Below are 21,689 nucleotides of genomic sequence, written 5' to 3' on the forward strand. Positions count from 1 at the left end.
CCAGGGGACACATAAAGAGAAAGAGGACTGGATGTGACCTAAAAACGCTTCTTCCCTTCTGAAGCACAATCTCATCAGCTCACAAATCTGCCTCCATGTGATTTCACCGCCATTCAGACCCAGAGTGCAATGCATCTACTGTGAGCCGTTGTCAACAATCTTGTAATTACTTGAGCTGGATTAAATTACTTTGTAAGGCCTGTGCACACCAAGGACTATAACAATAATGATAATTATAACTATAAAGTTTTAGCATTTATTCTAGTTCTGTGAATTATGGAAGTCCACACCACAGCTATAACGTAACAAGACAAAGGAACAATATCGTTGGAATCTCTTTCAGTAGGATTTTTTTTTCTAGCTGGTGAACGATACAAATATGGACGATCAGAATCCACCCGGCTTTAAAGAGCTTGAGCATTCGAAGAAGAAGACCAGTGTTATTTCAGTCATTAATTAAAACTAAAAATGTTTTAAATATAGTTTTTTTTGTAATAACAGAAATAAAGATTAAATTATATTAAAGTATTAAATGAAAAACTTAAAATACAAAAATAAATAAATACTATGATAGTATATAACTACTAATTAAATATCACTCCATGCTTACAATAACTGTGCGTTCACACCAGACGCGAATTGAGCGTCAAATTGGCGGCTGCCGTGTCTACTTATACGCGTGTCCACTTTGAATCCCTTCGCCCGTCGAGCTGAATTGACGTGGGTAAAAAAGAAAAGTTTGAAGCGAAATTTACGCGCGTCGGAGGCGGAATCTTTTGGCGGCAATCTTTTTACAAGATGGCTAATATTGATCGAACATTTATTGAGAGAGTCACCGCTCTGTATTTGCTCTGGAGAGCAGAATAGCGGCGTAGGGATCATCATCACTGTATTTGGGTCCACCAGACCCTTCTGAGCCGGACCCAGTTCGGCGAGTTTCACCATTTGCTCCAGGAGCTGCGCCTGGATGACGGCCGCTTTCAGCGGTACTTCCGCCTGTCCCGCGGCCAGTTTGATGACCTGTTGTCCCGCATCCGAGCGAGGATCACCCTCGCCCTCAACCACCTAATCTGTAATTTATTTTTGTTTTGATGATAAATGGAGCCAGCCTAGGCTACTACAAAAGTGATTAAACTGTCCTGTGATTTTTTTCCCTCACACAACACTGTCCAGACATGAACTTTGTTCTTGCACTAAAGTATGTTGGTTCTCTTTACATTAGAATAATAATAATGTTTCATATAATCTAGATTAGATATGGAATAAATAGCATACAACATTAATGTCTCATATGTTAAAATCATGTTTTTATGTGACAAAATATTTACTTCACAACGTGACAGCAGCAAGCTGGCTCCTGATTGGTTAGCGCGGCGCGAATTGACGCAAAAGTTCGTGTCAAACACGTGAATGCACAAAAAGCACTAAATAAATCATTCGCGCGTAACGCGCCAGACGTTCAATTCGCTTGTACCGCGCCGCGCTCTACGACTCATTCGCGCCACAGGAATTTTTTGGGGATTACGGAGTGAAACAACTGACATAGCATGGCAAGTTGGAAAAATAGTTACCTGGAGACAACGGTCAAGGATGTGGTTTAGCAAGGCCTAAACAGACAATAAAGACAAACAATTTCCCCAAGAAGCATCTTTGACCGCCCATCTCAGGGGTGAAATACCATAGTCTACTATTATTTTTATATAAAGCCAAAGACATGTGTGTGTTCTGCTGTGTAGATTTAATCCCGGCACCTTGCTGACTGATTCACTAGCAGCCATGAGGATAAATGCTCTACAGAAGAAAGAGAGGCACAGAGTGAATAGAAAGATCTGGAAGAGTCAAGGATAAAAATGGGGTGAAGGATGCTATTGAGAGAGAGAGAGAGATAGAGAGAGAGAGAGAGAGCTAGCCTGTGTAATGTGTGAGTTTGCCTGTAGAGAGAGAGAGTAAATGGCACTGTTCAGTGTGCGGTTACACAGAGACCCGTTCATTTAACTCACCACCTCTCCTGACTGATTATACCACTCCAGCAGCCTGCTCAATCACTCCCTTTATCTTTATCTTCAGCTCTCTTTGTGTCTTCCTGTTTGTCTCTATCCAGACACTAGCTCAAAAACCTAGTTCGCTGCCTATCTAGACAGCTTTTTAACCCTTACACACGTACGATCACACCGGTGTGATCAGTCTTGGCTGGTCTCTGGAGCGTACGATCACACCGGTGTGTTTGGAACGGTCAGTGCATCACGTGATCAACTGCTAAATTCAAATGTGCTTTCGCGCGTTGGCTGGAGACGGACGCACCTGTCATATATCACAACTATTGAGTGTTTTCAACCTCATAATGTTTATTTTAGGTTTCAGACATTTAAAAACATATTAGTACTAGCAAAACAATGATTTTGAGTTTGTAAAATACACACTGGTGACTATGGAAGCGGCAATAATAATAATTTCCATTATAATAAGACAACATGTTTTATTCATATCAGATACACATTGTGTAAGTAGCTTTACATTTTACCCTATTCTTCTCCCAGTTCACCGGCCACTTACTTTCATGTATTTCGTGACAAGTGGAAGAATTGACGTGTTGTAAATCCAACAGATCCGATCATCTGAACTGTGAAACAAACTAACATGGCGCCGCCCATCGCGCATACAGCTCAACTAACGCTATCGTTATGAAGGTGTTTAAACAACAAAACGCATCCACTTGCACATATTTGACAATCAGAATATCAGTGTTTCATGCTATAGCTAATACATTTGTGAATATTTTGACTAAAAAATGAAAAATGACATAAAATCAGATCATCATTCATTCAGCGCCATGTTGTGGTTGCGTTGTGTCACGTGACAAGCAATGATGCGTCACCATGGAAACATTAAAGTGACAGGTTCTAAATAACGGTCGCCTTGAAAAACTCATGCTGGGTGGTCTGTTAGAATATTTTAAACTTACGTGTTGGTATCATAGGATCAGTATAAAAGCAAAGTCTGTTCCATTATGCTCATTTATAAGATTTTCATGTTTATTAGAATATCAAGCTATTAGCTTAGCAACATGCTAACACAATATTTTATTTGAATCGACCGTCAAAGCTTCCTTGCATTTCATGTGTAGTGCTATTTGCAGGAATATATTTATTTCTTGTTAAAATGGTCCATTTTCCCCACTATTCATGTTTGTTAGAGTGTCAAGCTATTAGCTTAGCAACATACTAACATCATATTTATATATAACATATATTTATTTATAACATCATATATATATATATATATATATATATATATCCGCCATTAATCGGCAATAACATGAAAATAATTACCAGCTGGAATTTTTATATCGGTGTATATCTCTGAGTCATTGCTCATATGGAGTTTTGCAAATCAGTCACTTAAGGTTCCATTTCAGTTAGGTTGCTCCCTTACAAGGCAGTTACCTATGTAGGCACTAGACATAGAGACATCTCTTTGCAACAGAGCTGACCAGGTTTTCTCTGGTCTTTCTTAATTTTGAGACTGGTTGGGTATGTGTTATTAACGTACATATCTCTAATGATATCTCATCGCTGTGTTTGCCGTTTTAAACTCTTGCTGAATCACGTGTGACCTCTTTAATGAGTGTGTGTAGCGCTCTGATGCGGTTCTTCTTCTGAGTTTTATATGATATAAAGGAGTGTTGCTCTCTCTCTCTCTGTGTGTGTGTGTGTGTGTTGTCGCTCAGTCCCCCAGTGAGTTGATAGCTTATTCCTTGCTGTTATAATTGCCGACTCTTCTCTAATGCAAGGTAATTTGTGTGGCTTGATTAATGCTGAAGCCATGTTTAAAACGTGTCAAATTAACACTTCAAAATGTCACATCAGCACTCACTCAAATACCCACACACACACATTCATTAAAAAAAATGGCTTGTCATTGCCCGTAATTTCTGTCAAATATGATGTTGTCCAGATTCGGGTGTCGCATGAGTTGCAGGAACGTCTTTACACTGTTTTTCATTCGGATCATAAGTTCCCCAAGTTTTGAAAGCAGTGGTGTCATGCTTTGCTGAGATTGGCAGTACTGCAGTTCTGGTTAATCGTAATGTTTTAAGGACGAAAGCTTTTTCACAGCTGTGAGTGCTAGTCTTTGCTCTCAAATTGACGTTTTGTTTAGGAATGGAATTGTCAGAAATGTAATGATTCTGCTTTCCGATTCCACATAGCCAGTCCTATCAAAGATTATTTTAGTACCTTTCCAGCACACAGTATTTCTTTCTCACCACATTGTTCATACTGTAAACTTGTAAGGAGCTGGAAAACATGATATATATAAGTGTTATTTTAGTATTATTTATACACTATTATAGTATTTATTAATATTTTAAATATATATATGCTATATTATACGTATGGTATTTATTCATATTTTTGCTTTTTACTTTATATTTACTGTTTTAAGTTAATTTTAGTAAATGTGCAATGTGCTTTTGTCATTTTTAATTTTTGTATTTCTTTTTAGCTTTATTTATTTCTTTTTTCTTTTTTACTCATTTTACTACTTCAATTTGCAGAGGTAACATTTCAAATTTTTGACTTGTTATTTTAGGTTTACGTTTTATATCATATATTTATATTTTAATTTATTTTATTACAGATTTATTTGGAAACTATTTTAACATCACTGACTAAATATGTATTTATTTATATTACTCAGTGGAACAAATCAAACATTAGAGGAATGTTATCAGAACCAACTCATTTTATTCCAATGTTTTAAAAATACAAAAAAGAATGAAATCTTGATTCCCAACCATAGATTTCAAAATCCAAAAACGTTTTAACCTTTCCATGACCCGTCAGTCAGACTACCTCTTTCTCTCTCGTTGAATACATCAATATTGTGGAACACTGAACATAATTGAGCATTGTTTTTAATGGACATGCTTCTCTCTGGTACAGAGTAAAATGAATAACCCTTGTATTGTAAAGCAGAACTCTATAATCGTACAGTGTAACCTATCTCCTGGGCACGAGTTGTGCTTAAGTCAAGCCCCCTGTTGAGTGGCAGTTTTAGGACGCTGACCTTTTGCAAGAACACACACTCACATAAACTCCCATACATGTATGCAGTCCAGCTGGTTTTTGACCTTTCTGCATATTCACACACATAGACAGTAAAAGGAATGGACGGCCTCCCAGCTCTCTGTCAGATTCTTTGCGTGTATCTTTGTGCACTTGTGCGTCCTCATTTAGTCACGTAAACATCTCCCAGTAAATGCAAGTTTTCACACAAGCTACGTCCCACTTTTCAAACCTAGTGAGTCGCCTACCTAGCAGTAATTTAAAGGGATAGTACACCCAAAAAGTGAAATACTGTTGTTATTTACTCATCCTTGTGCAATTCCAAACCTCTATGCATTTATTTCTTCTGCGGACAATATTTTGAAGGATGTCCTTGCTTTTCTTTTCCAAACAGTGAAAGTGAATGGGGTCCAAAACAACGTTGAACTGAATTGACTTTCATTGTATGGACAAAAAGAAAAAAACCTTGGTCTTTGGTGGTGATGGACACTGTCACCCTTGAATGAATTTGTGAATGAATTTGTAGGTACGGATTGAAAAATCTGTTTACAAATCTGTGGAAAATTGTGGGGACGCGATTTGATAATCCGAGGAAACAATTTAAGAATCTGTGGGGATGTTTTATAAACCGAGTGGACGAATTGCAAAAATGTGGCCATGGATATGCAAGTCTTGTTTTTTTTCTCTTACAGGTGACTTTCCGGACTTGCGTATGTTGGCAGTAGACAGCCTACAGCTGTTGCTTTAGCATAACCCGTTCTGTTTTTACACACACACACAGACACACACACACACACACACACACACACACACACACACACACACACACACACACACACACACACACACACACACACACACACACACACACACACACACACACACACACACACACACACACACACAGAGAGAGAACCCAGATATATGAGAAGGTTGCTAATTGAATGGAGACACTTAGCATTATTCAATTTAAAGGGTGACGAAACACATTTGTTGTCATGGTGATGGTCCCCATGCCGGTTACCCATAGAAACTGTGTGGTAATGCAGGCACACATGTCGAGCAAATGTTCTTAACCCTAAAGATCGGTGATGTATAGAACAGTCTTGCGCATCTGGCTAATCACTTCGTCAATCTCTGTCCCTCTGTTTTTCTTCTTTGTCTCTGGCCTTCTTCACTGATCTGAAAGTCAAAGCTGATGTACTCTACTGGAGCTCTCTTTGTCTCAGATTGTAGATGCTTCTGTCATTCTGAGCTAAGGTTGAGACGCTCGGGGGAAATGTAGCTATTGATTGACGGCGGTGTGAAGTTCAGGGCGGAGGTCAATTTAATGTGGCAGATCTCGGGGAGGAGATGGATAGATCGATGCTCAACGCTGATTGGCTAGAGAGAACAGACAGGCTCGTTGGTGTTGGATGCTCTGGATGTTCACAGGTAGCGACTTGCGTGGTAACTTTGCTTATAGACTGTCTTATAAAGAGGCTTGTCTGATCTATTATTATATTATATTATTGTATACATTGTTAAAAAAGTGTATATATATATGTGTACATATATATATATATATATATATATATATATATATATATATATATAATGGTTATATTGTTTATAAGTTTGGAAACATTACTATTTTTAGTTTTTTTAATTTATTTGATCAAAAACAATGTTGTGAAACAATTTAAAATAATGCTTTTCTATTTTAATGTACTTTAAAATATAGTTTATTTCCCTGATGCAAAGCTGAATTTTCAGCATCATTACTCAGTCTTCAGTGTCACATGATCCTTCAGTAATCGTTCTGATATGATGATTTATTATCAATTTAGGATCAGTTGTGCTGCTTAATATTGCCAAAAAAACATTTTTTTGGAACCTGTTGTACTTTTTTCAGGATTCATTGATGAATAAAAAGTTAACAGTAACAGCATTTATTTAAAATAGAATTTTTTTCTAACAATATAAATATATACTATCACTTTTTGTCAATATAACACATCCTTGCTGAATAAAAGTATTATATTCTTTCAACAAAAAAAAGAAAGAAAAAAATGACTGACCTACAAAATACAAAATATTGCTATTCTAAATAAATGCTGTTCTTTTTTAAACTTTTTATTCATCAAATAATCCTGAAAAAAGTATCACAGGTCATAAAATAAAATATCAAGCAGCACAACTGTTTCCAAAATTGATAATAAATCATCATATTAGAATGATTTCTGAAGGACCATGTGTCACTGAAGACTGTAATAATATTACAGTCTTCAGTGACACATGGTCCTTCAGAAATCATTCTAATATGATGATTTTTGAACAATTTATATGAACAATTTATATATATACAGTATATTAGTCAATAAATCAGTAATAATTATGCTGTTTGCTATGTCACATTATTGCAAATGCCATTTTATGTTCCCTGTAAGGTAAATTGCAAATCAAAATTATGGGTTTGTCCTAATGCACAAAAGTAAGATAGAAGTTTCCCACAAGAGAGAGAATGAAATTTTTACATATAGCCTATGGCGAGATTGTGAGTTAACTACTTTTAAGGAAGCGCTTTCTAGTCGATCCCATTGATCCCTCTATGCACCTCGGCACCGCTCCATCCCAATCACTACATCTTTTCCCACGCTCATCCGCTCTCTAACACACATCTGCCTAAGAAAGACGTGTTTTCAGCCCTCTTTCAGTCCCATCTGTCCCGGGCTCGTACACATCTGCTTTTCTTCTGGGTCTTTTGTTTGTCATTCTGACCTGACGTGCGGATGCCTGCGTGCGTTTGATGGTTAATAATTGCCTGCAGCCCTTTTGAATTGAGACCTCATTAATCGAGACCTGTCTTCAACGGACACGAGTGCCGAAACACCGTTTTGAGCCAGCTGCCGGTATTGTATTTACGTGTACCTTTGTAATTCAGTAGCGTTCGCGAAAACAGTTTGATCCCAATCAGCAGCGCCGTACAGGTGCCTGACCTTGAGCCCAGGGCCAAGATGCCGATTTATAGACCTTCAATTAGCACACAGCACGCTTAATTATGAGCACATTGAACAGGCCAGAGTACACACACACACACACACACACACACACACACACACACACACACACACACACACACACACACACACACACACACACACACACACACAGAGAAATATTTGCATGCTTCACTTTGATGTCATATGCACTACAAGCGCGAATAACCGTGAGATTTGTGGGCACTCTGTGGAGAAATGATTCAGTCTAATAGAGACCTCTCTGTGGATCACACACATATGCACACACTGAATAAGGTTTATGAAACATTTAGCAGGAGAGAGCCGACAGGAACGGAGGTGCTGTGATCTGTCTGCTGGATTAATCCATGAATGCTTCTTCTCATCTTTCTTTTCTCCTCTTTTTTTTTTCTTCCTTTCATTCCTTGTTCCCTCCCGGGCCACTGCAGTCCCTTATATATAGCTCACTCTTGACTTCCACTAGACAACATGAAATCAAAAGCGACCCCATTTTCTTCCTCAGTGAATGTTAAAATGCTTAATAATCTTTCATTAAAATGTATTAGCTAATGTATTGTGTATTAGTAATAGTATTAACCAATAACATCCTGGAAAACAGTTCAAATAGATCCCAGTGGATAAAACAAAGTCACTAAAAAAATCCTCAGATTATGTAAGGTAAAGCTATTTTTATTTTAGTTTTACTCCTACTTGTCATTGTTCAGCAGTTCTTCCTCTTTGTCTGATCATCCGTTTTTTTCGAACAGCTCAGATTTTTTTTTTTATTTCTGGAAGAATTATGTCAAATTCCAATGCTTGCGCAATTATATGTTTGTTTTTGTAATCAGTTTTAAATCGTAGTTTGATTCAGCATTATCGTGTGGAATCAGTTTAGGTTGATCAAATAAACATAACCAGCTCAAAAGAGCAATTATAGAGTCTTGCCCCAGTTTTTGCTCAAATTTAAGAAAAATAAAAAGTGGTACATAAACACTGGTACAGACCATCTTGGTGTTTGTGTGTGAGATATATTGTACGATACGTTTATTCTGCTGATAATGTCTGTTGCTCGCTCTGTTAACGAGATAATGGGATTATAATGGAATAGATTTCTATATTTAGACCATCCAGGTCCATATCACACACACTCGCATGCTAACACGTGCACACGCTCCGTCAGCGGCTGTAATCTGCTGTCTGTGTTCAGTGCAGTCTCTGATGTTGAATCCCAATGTGGTTGTCTGAATTCTCCGAGCGAAAGATCAATGTGGCGTTTAGACGAGTGCGCAGTCTTTCTCCTCTCTTCCATTCGGACGCGCTGGGCCATGGATAAAGAGACACAAACACAACCGACATGCACCTATACCACACACACACTTATCACTATCTCAGATGCAGCTAGGGGCTCCGATACACACACAACTTGAGTGTCTGACCTTCTCATTTTTATCATTTGAAAATTTCAAGTAATTACTGCATGTGTTTGAACTAAGTACTATAAGAAAATCAGTATTTGGAGTCGTGTTTGAATTGTGACTGTAAATCTGAGCTGTTTTCTGTCAGTTTTCCTACATTTAGATCCAATTAAACCTGGTTCATTTCATGGGCCGGCTACTTTACATCTGTTTCATGGATTCTAAGTAATTGTTTCTGGTCACATTTTTCTTTTTTTCTTCAGTGACTATGTTGTTACATTTTATTTATCTGGTACGTAAGCATCAGTGCTTATTACATCACTGGTGGAGAGATAGGAGATGTACTGTGTATGTGTGTGTGTGTGTGTGTGTCTGTGTGTACTTGGTTCCCCGCTGACATATTGTCAGCATATGGTGCTTTTCGGCTACGGCCTCTGAAGCCAAATGTTCAGAGCGCTTTCATTCTCTTTGGGTCATAGCATTGTGTGTGTGTGTGTGTGTGTGTTTCTGTGTGTGTGTGTGTGTGTGTGTGTGTGTGTGTGTGTGTGTGTGTGTGTGTGTGTGTGTGTGTGTGTGTGTGTGTGTGTGTGTGTGTGTGTGTGTGTGAAGCTGTAGTCCTCGCCAGAGTAATTTGGCCTGCTCATGCTCACCAGAGCTCAATCCCGTCAAGCTCGCTTACCGCTGTTTATTTTATTACTCGCATGTTGTCTTTTCTTTTCGCCCTGCGTGTGCGTTTATTCCCTCCCCTATCCCTCTACTTCCTCTCCTGAAAGCATCGCTCTCTCCTCACAGACGAGCCTGAAAACACGGAGGTGGTTCTTGCGAAAGGAGAACCATCTAATTTCGTCTCCGCCATCTGTTCAGACGTTAATGACGGTGTTTTTCCGTCCCATAAACGGTAATGAAAATGAACACCTCCCCTAATTCGCCCTAATGAAACTTCGGCGCATTTTTACACACCTCCCTAATAAACGGCTTGATGGGAGAACTTGTGTTTGTCTGCAAAACTAGTCGCTCCTGAAAGTTCCACACAGATGCTGACTGGCAGTTAGCGCACATCTTTTCGCCGGTTGTTTTTGACAAATGGAGATGCGAGATATGTGGCGCTCCTCGCCACTGATGACAGACGAAGGGAATTAAAAGCGGAGGGAGGAAGAACAATAAGGCCGTGAAAGACTAGCTCACGGCATTGGTTAATCCTTCCGTGACTCATCGGCCTGATACATCTACGGCGCCCAGGGAAATACGTGCTACTGCACAGCATGGGTGAAGAAACAGCTTTGTTCATTTCGTTTATTGACGCTTTTGAATTAGACCAACATGCTTTACTCCATTCCCATACGTTTTTTTAAATGATCGCTCTAGCAGCGTGTAGTATTTGGCGAGCCGTGATGGAAGTTAGGCCCGGTCTAATTAAGGCATCTGGAAGGGTCTGAATGTCCTAAGAATGGAAGCACCTGCTGAGAGGAAGACATGACCGAACGGAGGGAGCGCGGCGCACTCGTTCCTCTGAGGAAAGACAGCTCATCTGTTCTGCGTTTTGCCGACGATTGAAGGCATGCATTGTGGTTTAGTTCACAAGCAGGAGTAATTTCACTCCACGTGTCACTGGAGCAAATCAAATGTTTTCTTTTGTGCGCGGCAATCTGTAGTATTTTGTGCAAATAATCTTCTCTCTGTTTAGAAAGGAGCTGTTTAGAGAAGAGTAAACAGGGAACTCTGGGGTGAACCACAGCATTTGTACAAACCACATGGGTCAGTGACATGGCACCCATTTTGTTTGTTCAGATAAAATCATTTATTCAAAACTAGATTAAAAGTGCATTTCATGCACACAAATGCTTGAATAGACATATTCAATGCTGTTTATTACGTTTTGAATTTAAAATCATTTCGATATTTTTTGTAGTTTGGCATAATCTTTTGGTAGATAGATAGATAGATACTGAATATAGTTAGAAACTGTAGATAGATAGATAGATAGATAGATAGATAGATAGATAGATAGATAGATAGATAGATAGATAGGTTGTTGTATGACTCTCTACAAACAATATAATGATATTTCTCAGTGAATAATTCATGATATTTGTGTAAAAAAAACTACTTTTTAACTTGAAAAATGTATTTGAAACATTTAAAAAAATGATTAAGATGTGTACACTCACATATATTCAAGGTGTTAGGCGAATGCTACTACTTTATATTTGATGATTTACACCACATAACATTTTAAGTCACTTTAATTTAAACTTTTGTTGATGTATAAAATTTTCCAATTTTGTTTATAAAACGCTATAAAAAAATTCCAGTGTGAACACAAAGAATGCATTTTTAAGATCCTGGCATGCATGTTTTAAAATAGATTTTAAAAGATGTGTCCTTTCTTTTATCTTGATCCCTCTTATTTCTCATTGACCCACTAAACAAAACAATACATTTTAATTAAAATGCCATTTATTTCAACAAAGTCTTTTGCGAATGTGTCTATAATGGTGAAGTGCATAATATTTGCACCACTGGGGTCCCCAAATTGAAGTGTACGCATAAAAACTGTTTTTAATAGGGTTTTCTGAACCAAAAATAAAACTTTTTATTAGAAGATGTGACTAAATTTTCATTTTGGATCTTTGGAGCTTCAAGCTGTGAAAATGGGCCCTGTGTTCAAACTTCCAATCGTTTCAGAGGTTATTTAAGAGATTAACAGACTGTAAATTAAATGAAAGGGTGATAGAGAAGAATTGAGAGTGAAACAGGTGAGCAGATGAGTTGTTGTCAGATGAAGGACCTACTGTCCAGATGTTCTGTACACAAATACACACACACACACACACACACAACAGGTGAGCCACGGGCCAGGATTTGCTGACCTGTAGAAGTTTGATGGTGGTCCAACTTCTGGTCATTATGATTGCTCCTGATGTTTGATATACTCCACCTTCTGCACCTGCTGTATGCCTGCCAGCCCACACACACACACACACACACACACACACACACACACACACACACAGCTCGACATGCATGCTGACACCCGAGTCAAACCCCTCTAGTACTGGATGACAGCCCATAACACAGCGTCCTGTGTCTCTCTCTCTCTCTCTGTGAGTGTGTGTGGGTGTGTGTGTGTGTGTCTTTTGGAGATGAACGGACGGCCCGACTCAGCCATTCGCAGCATCATCAGTCGCTCGACCCCAGCTCCACCCGGTTTCCATAGCAACAGGGAGGCAATAAAAAATCCTGGTAGTGTCTTCAGGATTTTGGCAATCCTGTCACACTGTTGCCTCAGATTTCCACTCAAGCAGCTTTCAGCAGCAAAAGTGCTTGGAGCCGCGAGTTTAAGTGCGCAGTGTGTAGTGTCATTTGCGGAGCACTTTTCCTCATAAGCACTTCAGTCCATAAACATTTGCAAGGAAACACGGCTGCTTTGTTCCAGCTCTCTGTAAGAGGATGGGAATTCTGCGTACACACTTATTTAGGATAGATTAGTTTGTGTGATGGAAAGGGTGGAAAAGAACCACAAAATCAAAATAAAATAGAGACTAATAATCGCGTTGACTGATATTTTCTGACAATAGATGTCCACTGTTGGCCGTTCTTAATTATATTGCGTTTATCGTTATATTTAGTAAGTCTTTAAAACAATGTATTACTTTAATTTGATTATTTAATATTCACTGCAATATTAGTTAGTGATAAAAAATTAGTATTTTGTCATAAAGCATGCCAGTGCTGTTAAAGTGTATTGTTTTGTTTAGTATGTGGGTCAATGAAATATCTATCTGTCTTCCTGTGTATCTATCTATCTATCTATCTATCTATCTATCTATCTATCTATCTATCTATCTATCTATCTATCTATCTATCTGTCTGTCTGTCTGTCTGTCTGTCTGTCTGTCTGTCTGTCTGTCTGTCTGTCTGTCTGTCTGTCTGTCTGTCTGTCTGTCTGTCTGTCTATCTATCTATCTATCTATCTATCTATCTATCTATCTATCTATCTATCTATCTATCTATCTATCTATCTATCTATCTATCTATCTATCTATCTATCTATCTATCTATCTATCTATCTATCTATCTATCTATCTATCTATCTATCTGTCTGTCTGTCTGTCTGTCTGTCAAAATATTATGCCAAACTACAAAAGGTTTTATGTTATTTTTATTTTTTATTCCTATAATAAATATTTTATATTAGGACAGATCCTTCTGATTTCATCTAAAATATCTTAATTCAAAACTTAATAAACATCATAGAATATCTGTATTCAAGTATTTGTATATACAGTATGAATTGCACGTTTAATGTAGTTTTGAATAAATAATTTTATCTGAAAACAAAATGAGTGTCATTTTGTTGATTTAGATTTATCGGCCAATATATCGGTTATCAGCTTTCAAATATAAAGAGTTATCGGTTATTGGTATTGGCCAAAATTGTCATAATAATAATAATAATAATGAAGGGCTTGTTTTCCATCGCAAATTAGATTGACTTATGATTGTAAGGCTATATAATATTATTAGTTTGGACTGTTTCCACTGCCCATATTGCCTTAATTTCATCAAGATACATTTATAGAAAGTTTTTGTGGAGGAAAAATATGAAAACTCTTGTTCTTCAAACCATCACGCATCGATGAATTGCACAGAATAAGACAAGGGACATTTATCAAGAAAGTAAATAAGGTCAATTTTGATTTCTTGTCATTTTTATGATTTACCGGCTATGAAAAATTCAATAAAACTGTTCAGACCCCAGAGTATTTTTTTTTTTTTTAATTTTTTTTTTAGCTCATCCATTTAGAAATAGTATACATCAGTAAGTGGTCTGGTGGGGTCGTCATTTTAAATTGAAGTAATGCAGTTTTCATGGAGCGAGTTTAAAATGTTTCTGGATAAATCAAGGCTGTTATTGTGTTTTTACGGCTTGTGTGTGCGCGTCTCCTCGTTAGCGCAGAAAGACAGCATCTCTCCAGCTCGCTGCTTCATTAGCAAGTGTGACATTTATCACATCGGCTTCTCGCGTTTCAAGAGTTACCATGGAAACGTCTATAGCACCCACCTCCCCTTCACACTTTTAACAAGTGGAGTGATTAACAGAACAGTTTTGTACATCTCACACATGCGCTCGCTCGCACGCGCCGATGCCTGTCATTCTTCGCGGTTAAGCTGGCATTTTTTTCTGGCTGTGTGATTTTGACTGCTTGGAAATATCTCCGCTCAGACCTTGAAAAATTCTTATTTTTTATTTTGTAAGGTTTTCTTTGTTGTCAACTGACTTTGTATGTGATGATCATGTATACAGGTGATTATTATTTTATTTTTTCTAAATATATTCAGAGTTTGACATCTATCCTGACAGTTGACGAACATGATGACAGGAAATATCTTCCTGGAGTCACACTGCCTGACTGACCTTGATGTGTGACATTTGTGTGTGTGTGTGTGTAAGTCTACTTACCTTGGTCAGGACAAATGAAAGGACAAATGCATATCATTGGCTGTTTCAGATCCTAGTAAGCTGCCTATTTTTTGGGCATCATACGATTGAACATTGACAGGTTTTAAAGCAGTTTGAACATTTTGATGATGCCCAATGCAATTTGAAAGCATGTACGTGGCTTCAACACCCAATAATGTATATTTTTTAAATGTTCGCAAAGCTTACAATGAAAACAAATAGTTTTAATGTTTGTGTGGGCATATGATGGCCAAAAATGTGTATGGTTTAAATGTTCATATTAGTCTATGCCCAATTAAAATGTTCGTACAGCTTGTGATGGTAAAAAAAAATGTGTACGGTTTGAACATTAACACAATTTTTGCAAAGCCTTTAAATGCAAAAAAAATGCTTTTTGAACGTTGGCATGTGGTTACTTTGCCCAAAAAATGCATACAGTTGTAATTTTCATATGTGCCTATGATACCCCTAAAATTATAATATTTGTATGGCCTACAATGGCTTAAAATAAGTACGAGTTTAACGTTGGCACATCATACAACATTCGCACAGCCTTCAATGCCAAAATGTGTAACGTTTGTACGTGTATTCAAAAACGTATACATTTTGAATGTTGGTACATGCCTATGTTGCTCAAAAATTGGGACATTTAAACGTTGTGCCTATGATACCGGAAAAAAAAGAGTTTATGATTTCAGTATTCATACACAATGGCTCAAAAACATTATTACCGTTTTCACAGCCTTCAATGACTAAATATGCACTTTTTGAATGTTGGTACGTGGCTTTGTTGCCCAGAAAATGTGTACGGTTTAAACATTTATATGTGCCTATGAAGCCCCCCTCACAAAAAAGTGTACGACTGGAATGTTCAATGCCTAAAAAATATGTACCCAAAATTATTTGATTGTTCAAACAAACTGTGATGGCCAAAAAATGTTACTGTTTAAATGCTCATATGGCCCCACGACACCCAAAATATGTAGTTTGAACGTTAAGATGTATCTGTGAGCCTCATAAATCCATTCGATAATATGGATGTCTGTACGTAACAAGGATGCCCAAAAATGGGTACGATTTTGAACGTTTCTACTTTCCAGTGATAACTAATTGTGTACGATTCGATTATTTGTACAATCTTACGCTGCCGTACAAGGCAGCTCACTAGGTTTTTAGACAAAGCCATAATGTGCTAAAACAAAATGGCAGAACGAACTGTCTCAGTTATAAATATTTAATTATCACGCATTTGACACCAAATGGGACATTTAGCATACAGGGTCACTGAACGGATGGTTTCACCATCATAAACGTGACTGACAAGCCCTGAATTATGACACGTTTAAAGAAAGACTGAGAAATAAAGCGATAAATGAACCATGGAGAAACAGAGATAAATCTTCCCTATTAAGTGTGGATGGATTGAGTATTTTTCAGCGCTCGGAGCAGAACGCCTTGTTTTTATGACCAATGAGATTAATTAGGATCATAAAGCTTAACTGATGAGTGGAATTAAAGCATCACCTGTCGCCAGCGAGAGAGAGAGAGAGAGAGAGAGAGAGAGAGAGAGAGAGAGAGAGAGAGAGAGAGAGAGAGAGAGAGAGATACCACAGCACAGCACAGCTGTCAGACAGGCGGTGTTAACTTCTAGTGATGATTGGAAAAATAAGTAAAAATCACGTTTTTCATACTCTTTCTCACTCTCTCCTTCACACACACACACACACACACACACACACACACACACACACACACACACACACACACACACACACACACACACACACACACACACACACACACACACACACTTGTCAGCTGTGCTTTTTTTAAACCGAGGAAATTACAGGTTTGTGACTTCCCCCCCAGCTGCCTGTCAACTAATGTGTGTGGAATGGGTTGGAGAGGGATTTTGTATCCAAATTAGCTTCGTTTTCACAGTCTACTTGCATTTTTTTTTCATCTTTTCGTTACCTATCAGCCCACCGTGACACCGTTAACAACTGTACCTTTATATAACTGTATTTATTTATTATATTTCTCTTACTGTAGATGTCCAGGTCCACATACTTTAACTAGCCACACAGATGAAGCGTTTTAAACACCGAATAACACAAATTGATATATGCACGCAGTCTGTAAAATTATTATAGCCACACAGATGAAAATGTGAAGTGCTCCAACCATAATTTGTTATATTGCGTTTATGTAACCAACCAGGCCGTCTTTAGATGCACAAATGATTGCCTTGCTGGCTTGCAGTGTTATTGTGCTTGCTTGTAAGTACATGAGTGAGTGAGTGTGTGTGTGTGTGTGTGAGAGCCTGCGGCCTATCAGAGTTCCTTACATCAGCAATCCCCCCACACACACCTTAAGAGCAGCCCAGGCTGATGGAAGGTCTAGTTAAGCCATTAAGGCAGACAATTGACTCAAATTGAGAGGGAAGTGGGTAGAAAGGAAGAGAGAGAGAGAGAGAGATAGAATGCTATGGCAGTAGTGGATCCACTTGACAACTTAATCTAAGCCTCAGGACTTACATTCAGACAGACAAACACACACACACAACACTTTTATTTTCACCTTGTGTCTGTTTCTTTTTCCTTCTACCTTGTCAGCACAGATGAGTGAAAGAAAGATGGTCCAAATAAAGGACAATGTGTTTAAACTGTCAGTGGCTTCTCTCCTTGAGGCCTGTTCACACCAAGGATGATAAGTTTAATGAAAACAAAAAAAGATATCAATTTAAAAGAATAGCACTACAATGGATCAACTATTTAAAAAAAAATACAGCTGATGAACGAAAAAACAATGACAACCAATGAAAATCCATCCGACTTTATAAAGCTCGAGGATTGGCAGACGACAAAACTATAAGTTACAAAACTTATAATAAACAGAACGATATTTTCTAATGGTGTGAAAGCTAACATAGTTATCATTATGATGATCTTTATAGTTATCGTCATTGGTGTGAACAGGCCTTTAGTCCTTTGCAGGGAATTGTAAGGAATGCATGATTCCACATAAGGATTCATTGTTGATTAATAATAAACCCTGCTGTAATTGCATTACACACATTTAAGTATTTCATTGTAGTGTTCCGTCTAAGCATGCATCATTTCCAAGAACTGAAAATTGAATGTCATGAAATTAATTTAAATTCGAAATTAATTTTTCTTTTTTATAGAACTGGTTCTTGATTCCCAACCCCAGGCCAGTGTGTGCGAGTGCACTACAGCACACTGTTACAGGCTTCCTGTGACTTGTGCCTTTGTATTCCTGCAGTCGAGCCTTGTCGAACGAAACAATTACTAATTGTGACACACAAGCGCACACATACACGCACAACACCCTGACACTCGCAGTCCCATCCCTCTCTCTGTGTATCAGAGTGAGTTTCTGGCTCTTGGCCTTCGTGCCTGTGTCATGCTCGCTTTTTCCGCCATTATTGCTTTTTGATCTGTGGCAAAGGGGCACCCTTATCGCTGTGGTAACTGCCGGGGGGATTTATTGGGGTGGGGGTAGCTGAGCAGCGGTTGCCGTGGGGACCCGAGCGGGCGGCTTTTTCTCGCGGCGCATGCAGAAATGTCCTTTAAGTCGATCAAAGATTTGGGCGTCTCCGCGGAGAGAATAGGGTCCTTCTGCAAGAGATGGATGAATCGAGTCCAGAGGTCGGTGTCTGTTCTCTCTACCTCCAACCTTTTCTCTTTATCTGTTGCTGCTCTTTAACTCTAGGCCTTGTTCTTTTGAATAGAATGACAAATCACTTCATCGCCTTAAAAGGGAAATGAGAGTTTGTGAATGTTTCTTCATGGCTGTTTTCACTTCTAATCTGTAAATGTGTAGTTCATGTATAAACTCAGCCAGAGTACTGATATTCATATACAGGCCTCAGGATGGATTCAGACGATTTGTGTGCTGGGTAATTGTTTTAGTCAACGTATTCTACACTTGTGTACCTTTTTAAAACGTTTTTACCTTAACATTGTGAGTACATTTACAGCATAATGCTAGTTTTATACATATATATTTGTTTCTTAAACTAAAAATAGTAGTTGTTTGATACTTCAATACAGTACTTCAATTGATAAATGGCATTTTTAATGTGATTTTAACATATTGACATTCATGTATTAATAAAATTAAAAATTATAAAAGTATATTGCTTTTAAAAAAAAAAGTTAAAAAAAATATTGAGGGAGAAATATCTCCCTCCTTTATTTATTTATTAATTGTCATAATTTTGATTTCTCAGTGGCCTTTTTATAGCTTAGTTTCTCTTTATATATATAGTTGAGTATATAGTGTTGTCAAAACGATTAATCACGATTAATCGCATGTAACAAAAGTATATATCTATTAAAAATCTTTTCCTCAAATCTGTTTTAGTTACTGAAATCTATATATTTCCTCAAGAACATGAGCTTTTCATGAAACGGAGAGACTGGCACAGTTTACTGAGAAAAGAAATCACTTCTGCTTTTACAGAGAATAGAGCTTAATTCATGTCAAAATGTCCTTGGAGTGATGCATGTTTGGAAGGGAAGAAATTTGAGCAGTTATCTTGAAACAGGCGGAGAAGGCTTCCACACAGAATGTTTAGTGCGATAATTAGTCTCATGAGGAAATTATTACACTTCTTTACTGAGGATAGAAGTATTTATTTATTAGATTTTTGTTTATTTTCATATCAGTTGAAGGGCAGCAGGCAGGTTGGCCTTCAATCAGCAAACCCAAGCTGAAATAAAATTGAGTAGACAGTCAATGATTTTTCTAGTTTGTTCAGGCTTGTTCACTCGTTTTGTTATTTGTAAGCTGGGAAAAAAAGGAAATGTGGAACTTTGTGAATGTGTGTGTGTGTGTGTGTGTAGGGGGGGATAATTCTCTCTTTGAGTGCTTTCATCTGGAACTAAAACAAGGACAAGAAATTCCTCATGAACCCGTTGAACCAGCATCATGGGTGTCTAGGGGTCACACAGATCTGTATCGCACCCTGACTCAGCTCAGCCAATTTTATCGTGTCACGAGTTTGTTAAATTCTGGTAAAGTCAGTCGCTGAAGATGGCAAAATTCTGAGCTCAGTTCACGTTGAAGCTTTATGGACAGCATTTGTGACATACCGTTAAAACTATTTAGACTCGTCTCTCAGTTTGTATAAACAAACCTAAATTGTGTTTCAGTAATTCACTTACAATGGAAGTCTATGGGGCATCCTCATTTTACATCTTCATGACGTGATTTGACAAATTATGTATAATGTTGCACAGACAAGTTTGGTAAGCAAGTTCATCACAATGATCTCATAGTAACAAAAGCTAAAGCCTTAAAGCCTTTTGATGATACTTTTCAAAACACTGTGTACATTTATAATGTGCAATGCTTGCCTAATAGGCCCCCATTATAAATGTCCTGAAAACATTTTTTGTTTTTATCAAAAAAGGGGAACACATTCAAATATTTATTTTTATTGTAATTGAACTTATTGAACCCAGAACAGGGTCAGATGTACCTGCTCAGGACTGTAAACACAACATCAACACACTCACACACAAACAATACAGCACTCATGCTGAGTGTAATAGCACTGTTGTGATTTTAATCAGCATTTGTGTCTCTGTGTCTTCCTGCTCTAATGAGGAGCAGTTGTCGATCTGTCCGGCCCAAATTTGATCTTGCTGTGAGCTTGGAGACCAACCTCTCTCACTCACTATCTTCCAGTGTTTTCAGACCACGGTATACTTAGGGGCTGTTTACACGACACCGGTTTTAACTAAAAACGTAAAACGTTCACACAACAACGGCGTTTTGGGTGCCTGAAAACGCAAGGTTTTGAAAACTGGTTTCAAAGTGCAAGTCTCTGTGTAAACACCAAAAATGCGAATCTCTGAAAACGATGACGTCATGCACGTACGTATTACGCGTTCAGTCTATAGTGTTTTGTCGCCATCTACTGGCCTGGCAGCAGAATACAGCGTTTTTAGTTATTTTCGCGTGAATGGAGATAGTTTTGACAACGGTATCGTCTGTACGTGGAAAAATCAAAGGAACAACTTCTCGGTTTTAAGCATATCATTGTCGTGTAAAAGTACCCTTAGTTTACACTCCATAACACTTGTTTTCTCTCTCTCTCTCTCTACAGTAACGGTACAGCTGGGAAGATGAACGGCGCCCTGGAACACTCGGACCAGCCTGATCCGGACGCCATTAAGATGTTTGTGGGTCAGATCCCTCGCTCCTGGTCCGAGAAAGAGTTAAAGGAGCTTTTTGAGCCGTATGGAGCCGTCTACCAGATCAACATACTGCGAGATCGCAGTCAGAACCCACCACAGAGCAAAGGTAGCGTGCGTTTCCTGTCTTTAATGCACCACACACGCCATCACAGCACAAGGGTGTCATGTTGCATCATGTTAACCTACTCACATATGTAATGTGTTAGTTTCTGGCTTCCTGTTTTGCTTCGTTACTTCCTCTCTGTCTGTTTCTGCCTTGGATCCTCTATCCAAATCGTTCTCTTTCCCAGTCTATCAAAATTAAAAACAAAATTAGGAACCTTTAAAATAGCATAAAGGGGCACTTTGCAAAATGCAAAGGTCAAAGAAAAAGAAAGGAAAACCCGTGTGAACAGCCATGTGTGCAATTAAGTCTATATTGTAAGGTGAATGTATTCTTGCGCTGCTGCAGAGAATGATGGGTAATGTAGCTTGGTCGCACTAGTCTGGTTCATCATTCACTGGCTAAATGGGGT

General features: G+C 38.2%; 1 protein-coding gene across 50 annotated transcripts in view; it reads left to right on the plus strand.

Annotated features, from left to right (window-relative positions):
* Window positions 1–21,689, plus strand: part of celf2 (cugbp, Elav-like family member 2) — a 154,926-nt gene that overhangs the window by 75,659 nt on the left and 57,578 nt on the right. For all 50 annotated transcript variants that reach the window (XM_077234055.1, XM_077234050.1, XM_077234057.1 and 47 more), the window contains one exon: window positions 21,084–21,280. In XM_077234055.1, the coding sequence (XP_077090170.1) occupies window positions 21,084–21,280 (197 nt within the window). The remainder of the gene's footprint in view (window positions 1–21,083; window positions 21,281–21,689) is intronic.

This window comes from Siphateles boraxobius, unplaced genomic scaffold (assembly GCF_051911475.1).
Source record: "Siphateles boraxobius isolate OS27281-9 unplaced genomic scaffold, OSU_SipBor_1 19, whole genome shotgun sequence".
Classification (NCBI taxonomy): domain Eukaryota; kingdom Metazoa; phylum Chordata; class Actinopteri; order Cypriniformes; family Leuciscidae; genus Siphateles; species Siphateles boraxobius.